This window comes from Lynx rufus, unplaced genomic scaffold (genome assembly GCF_022079265.1).
Source record: "Lynx rufus isolate CCGP_SWC_20201006 ecotype Redwood Valley unplaced genomic scaffold, mLynRuf1.p SCAF_7, whole genome shotgun sequence".
In the NCBI taxonomy this organism is placed as follows: domain Eukaryota; kingdom Metazoa; phylum Chordata; class Mammalia; order Carnivora; family Felidae; genus Lynx; species Lynx rufus.
Genome location: NW_025814889.1, coordinates 16367615 through 16373614, shown reverse-complemented (window position 1 = coordinate 16373614; position 6000 = coordinate 16367615). Strand labels below are relative to the sequence as shown.

Genomic DNA, 6000 nt, shown 5'->3' with positions numbered 1-6000 from the left:
AGACATATTTAAAAGACTACTAGTGGGAAAAGACAGATGAGTCAAATTTTGTTTATATCCTAAATAATTACAAGAGACTTTGAAAATGTAGTGTAATTCATGTTTTCTTTCCAGTTTAAAAATTTCTATCCGTTGCCTCTATCTTTGGTGTCACTGCCACCAAGAAACACAGTATACAGCTCAGAAATCTAATTTCTATCTTCAACTAGGAAAAAGTAAACCAACATTATTCCTTTAAAAATAAGATATAAAGAATGTGATCCTACTTAATTTTGTCTCATGGTCCCACAATATCCTGAAATGTCATGCCGAAATGTCAAAGTGTAAAAGGGAACATCATCATTTGCTATAATTGCACCAAAAATTTAGCTCCTGTACGCTGGTGTGATGACAGCTAGTAAGTAGTACACAGAGGCTACAGAAAGACGTAAAATACGTATGTTTAGCTCACAAGTAGTCAAAGGAAGGTTCAGTTTAATGTGAAACTGGAACATGGACAGCATAATGCCTTCACGTAAATATGCTACAGCTTTGTTCTCTTGCAGTTTAAAGGGATAGTGTAATTACCTTAAATTTACACAAAACATTATGAAACATGGTAGTTGTTCATGATTAAAATAAAATAGCAATGTAAATTAATTTAACAGTGTTAAATATATTCACATGATCACCATTGTGATTCAAAATGGCCACTAATGAAGTCACACAGCAGTATATGTACATAACGTTTGCCACAACAGTGTTTTTAAGTTTGACTTTTTGCAGACCAGGTAATTTCATGAGACAAATAATCTTGTATCAATTCTTTCATATTATGAAAGGAATTAAATGTTGTAAGTAGTTTCATTCCTCTAGGGGGCGGGGGAAGGGAGAACCTCTAAAAAGTCAGTGCAAATTGAAGAGAGTTCTACCTTCTTGAATATTGGAACTTGTAGACCAAGATAGATTCCTATAAGCTGAGGATAAACAAACCTTAAGATATTAAAGAATCTCATAACATTGTCAGCGGCTTTTAGCAGGTATTTGCCACAAAGAGGAATCCCAAGTCCTATAGCAGAGCCTTCTGAGAATATGGTTGCTGTGGCTGAGGTGGCTGTTGACTGCCTCCGGGTTGAGGCAACGATGATGATGTTAAATTATAGTTTGGCACCTGGGACATATTAGTTCCTGCATTCTGGTATATAGTGACATCGGCAGTAGCAGCAGCAGCGGCAGGAGGAGGACTATATACTGAAGCCTGGTTGGGGTATGTATTTCCTTGAACAGAACTGACCATTGTGCTGTGGAGGGGGAAAAAACACTTGATTAGATCAATACTGACTTACACAGCCATGTAGATAGAGATAAACAGGAAAGCTATTCATTAAACTTTCATTCATTCATTCATTCATTCAATCAATCCATTCCATAAATATTTATTAAACACCTCTAAGAGCCAAACACTGTTATTTTAGGCACTGGGGTATCATAAAGAAAGAAGGAAAAAGAGCTTGGAGCTCATCAGGAAGCTTAAATTCTAGTAGGAGAAAAAAGGTAATAAATTTATAATATGTCAAGTGGTAATAATGGGTATGAAGAAAAATAAAGCAAAGTAGGAGGACCAAGGGTACCTGGGACAAGAGATTCCAGTCTAGAACAGTGGTAGGGGAAGGCAACGTTTAAAAAGACAGCCAAATTATGGAAAGAGCCTAAATGTCCATCAACTGATGAATGGATGAAGAAGATGCGGTTTACATATACAATGGAATACTACTTGGCAATGAGAAAGAATGAAATCTGGCCATTTGTAGCAACGTGGATGGAACTGGAGAGTGTTATGCTAAGTGAAATAGGCCATACAGAGAAAGACAGATACCATATGTTTTCACTCATATGTGGATCCTGAGAAACTCAACAGGAGACCAGTGGGGAGCGGAAGGGGGAAAAAAAAAGTTACAGAGAGGGAAGGAGGCAAACCATAAGAGACTCTTAAATACTGAAAACAAACTGAGGGTTGATGGGGGGTGAGGGGAGGGGAAAGTGGGTGATGGGCACTGAGGGGTGAGTGTTGGGATGAGCCCTGGGTGTTGTATAGAAACCAATTTGACAATAAATTTCATATAAAAAATTAAAAAAAAAAACAAATAATAAATAAAAATAAATTTAAATAAATTTAAAAAAAATAAAAAGAGAGCTGAAAAAAGTGGGAGAGGGAGTCATACTGATTATCTAGGAGGGGAAAAGTGTACCAGGCAAAGTGAAGAGCAAATACAGAAGCCTTAGAGAAGAGAAAAATGCCAGCCATGTTCAAGGAACAGAGAGGAGGCCATGATGGAGGCAGAGTGAGCAAAGGGGAGAACAGTGTAACATTAAGTGGCAGAAGGAAGGGCAAGGACAGCCTTTGAATACATAGTGCCTTAGAGATCACAGCAAGGATTCTGTTTGAGTGAGATGAAGACACGGACTGGTTGGTTTGGACAGAAGAGTGATGTAATTTGACTTAGGTTTTAACAGACTCACTTTGCGCCAATGATAGATACAAGGATACCTGAAAGGAGGCTGTCCATGTGAGAGATGACAGTCAGCTAGAGCCATGGTGGACATGGTCAAGAGGGGAGGAAAGGGCGGATTTTGAAGGTAGTGCCATCAACATTTGCTAATGGGAAGTGGTCAAGAATGCCTGAGGTTTTAGAATGGAGTACCTGGTAGAGTGGCCGTTCACTGAAAGGAAGACTACAGATAAGCATCACAGTAGATTTGGGGAGGGAGAATCAAAGTACAGTTGTAAACACATCAAGTGAGAGACCTAGAAGATTCACAAAAGATAACAGACGGGTCTGGAGTCCAATGACAGGTCAGGACTAGAAATACATCAAACAGTTATTGGCATACACAGCGTGTTCAGAATCACAGGCCTGAATGAGATCCCCTGGGGAGTGACTACTGAGAAATAAATCATTCACTCAACACTTAAGTGAATACTTCTTATTTGAACCCTAGACCTAGAAACAAGAAAGATAAAGAGGCACTAGGCAAAGAAGACTGAGGAGTGGCAATAAGGTGGAAGGAAAACGAAGAGAGAATGGTCCTGGCCAAGTGGAGACAGTATTTTGAAAAGGACGGGACCACTGGATCTGACAATACAGAAATCACCAGTCCTTGACAAGAGCAGTTCCAGTGCAGTGGGGGAGATGAAAGCTTAATATCCTTGTTTCCCTTACTTCCCTGGAAATATAGTAGCATTGAAAGAAGCCTTCGATCTACCCTGACCACAGTTAGTATCGGTACCATGCCACTGTCAGATTCAGCCTCCCCTCTCGCTGAAAACGATCAGTGTCAGTGCTCCCATCCAAGGCACCCTCCACTGTGCGTGGCTCCTAATCCACCAAAACATTCCTTCAAACTGTTTGCTGCCTCTGCTTCCTCTCTCCCCGTTCCCAACCTGCTGAGTTTCAACTATGTGCAAGGCACTAGGTTAGCTATACAAAGAGAAATACTCAGGGCTTTAATACTGAGATTTCTTCCCCCACCCTTTCTATGAAAAATGTAAAACAATCTATGCACTGGGCAATTGCCCAAAATTTTCAAAATGTTGCCTATTTCTAAACTTTTCAATCGTTACACTGTTTACAAATCAGTCATTTGTAAATTCAATGCTCTTGTACTTGGCACCAATTAAACCAATTCATTATGATCATAGATAATCCGCTTACTGCCACGTTCCACCAACTAATGTAACCACTCAAGTAATGATTAAAGGCATTAACCTTTATCATCTATGCGTTGTGTTGTGAGATATAAAGTACTGGAAGAAGTCAGATCTGATGTCATTACTTATATTAGTAAGGGTCACAATACCTGTACGATAAAATGTTGAGACTAAGTGGTAAGCTCTGGAGCCAAAATGCCTGGTTTTGTGTCCTATCTAAGTGGGACCTTAGTCTTACCCACCATGCCTCAGTCTCCTCATCTATAAAAGAGGGGTGACAGTGTACCTTCTTCATAGGTTATTAGAGTAAATGAGTTCACACATGTAAAGCATAAAGTACAGTGCCTGGTACTTACTGAAACTCCCCATAAATGCCAGCTATTACTGTAATCATTCCTGCTTTGTATTATATCCTTTGCCTCAATTTACAGTTCCACCATCCACCCAAGGGCAGATCCCAGCAATTCACCCAATACTTCCCTTTCATATCACTGCTCTGTCCTAGCTCCCTACCTTGTCACCCATATGTAATCATTTGTCAATCTCCTAAATAACTTTCCCCATCTCTTATCATTTTATCCTTTAGACAATCATTTTTTGTCTACTATATACAGTCACCCAGCTTCTTACCTAGCCCCTAAGAATTCATCTGTATTATTGCCACTTGAAGCCCTTTAATGAGCTTTCCCAGACAGGACCCAACCTTCTTAACATATCTAGGACCATTCATTGTCCTTGTCAGTAACTCCAAGCCTATCTCTCCCCTGTCCCACCAGAGCTGAATCCTTTAGTAAAACTGTACTATTTGATAATGCTTAAAATGTACCACACGTTTTTATAACTCCTTGGTTTACTCCTTCCATGCATACCAAGCCATTTCATACTACCAAAGTCTTTGCTCATGACATAAAATCTTTCTTACTTTTTTCCTCCAGGCTAAGAATAACAAGCTTGAGCATATTTTCTTGTAAACATTCCCCAAACCACAAGGCTCCTAAAGCACCCTGCAAGTACCTCTATTTGTAATTTATGTGATCGTTACATAATCTGTATGTGTTTGCCTCTAACAACCAGTAAGCACCTTGAGGCTAAGAAACTAAAATCAATGGTCACCTAACATTTGACCAGGGAGTCGAGAATGTTCAATAAAAAAAGGATAGCCTCCCTCATAAATGGTGTTGGGAGAGTTGGATAACCACATGCAGAAAAATGAAATTGCACCTCTGTCTTATACCATTCATAAAAATGAACTTGAAACAGATTAAAGATTTGTATTTAATCCCTGAAAGTCCTATGGGTGCCTGTGTGGCTCAGTCAGCTAAGCAGCTGACTTTGGCTCAGGTCATGATCTCGTGGTCTGTGAGTCTGAGCCCCACACCGGGCTCTGTGCTGACAGCTCAGAGCAGGGAGCCTGCTTCTGATTCTCTATCTCCCTCTGTCTCTGCCCTTCCCCTGCTCGCACTCTGTCTCTCTCTCTGTCTCAAAGATAAATAGACATTAAAAAACAAACAAAAAAAGACTTGAAACTCCTAGAAAAAAACAGAGAAAAAGCTCTTTGACACTGGTCTTGGCAGCAATTTCTTGGATGATAACAAAAGTGTAGGCAACAAAAATAAAAATCAACAAGTGGGACTACATCAAATTACAAAGTGCAGCAAAAAAACCAATCAACAAAATGAAAAGGCAACATATAGAATGGGAAAAAATGTTTTAAATCACTATCTAATAAGGGGTTAATACCCACAATATATAAAGAACTCCTATAACTCAACAGCAAAAAAAAGAAGAAAGAAAAAACAAAAAACCCTAACAGCCCAATTAAAAAATGGACAGAGGAACTGAATATACAGTTTCCAAAGAAAACATAAAATGATCAATACGTACATGAAAAGTCCTCAATGTCACTAATCATCAGAGAAATGGTAATGAAAACTATAATGAGATACCGCCTCACACATGTTAAAAGGGCGATCATTAAAAAGAAGATAAGTATTAGCAAGAAGGTGGAGAAAAGGGAATCCTTGTGCAGTGTTGTTGGGTATGTGAACTGGTGCAGCCACTCTGGAAAACAGTATGAAGGTTCCTCCCAAAATGAAAAATGGAACTACCATATGACCCAGCAATCTCATTTCTGGATATATATCTAAAGAAACTGAAGTCGGGACCTCATAGAGACATCTGCACTCCCACCTACCCTGCAGCATTACTCACAGCAGCCAAGGTATGGAAACAACCTAAGTGTCCATCAGTGGATGAATGGATACAGATATGGGGTTTATACACACACATGTGCATGCACGCACACACGCACA

The 6000-nt window shown here is 39.5% G+C and overlaps 1 protein-coding gene across 1 annotated transcript in view; it reads right to left on the bottom strand.

Moving 5' to 3' along the window:
• Positions 1-457: 457 nt before the first annotated feature.
• STAM (signal transducing adaptor molecule) overlaps positions 458-6000 on the bottom strand; it is an 83807-nt gene continuing 78264 nt past the window's right edge. The window contains exon 14 of the mRNA XM_047066828.1: positions 458-1280. Coding sequence (XP_046922784.1) covers positions 1049-1280 — 232 coding nt within the window. The 3' untranslated portion in view covers positions 458-1048. The remainder of the gene's footprint in view (positions 1281-6000) is intronic.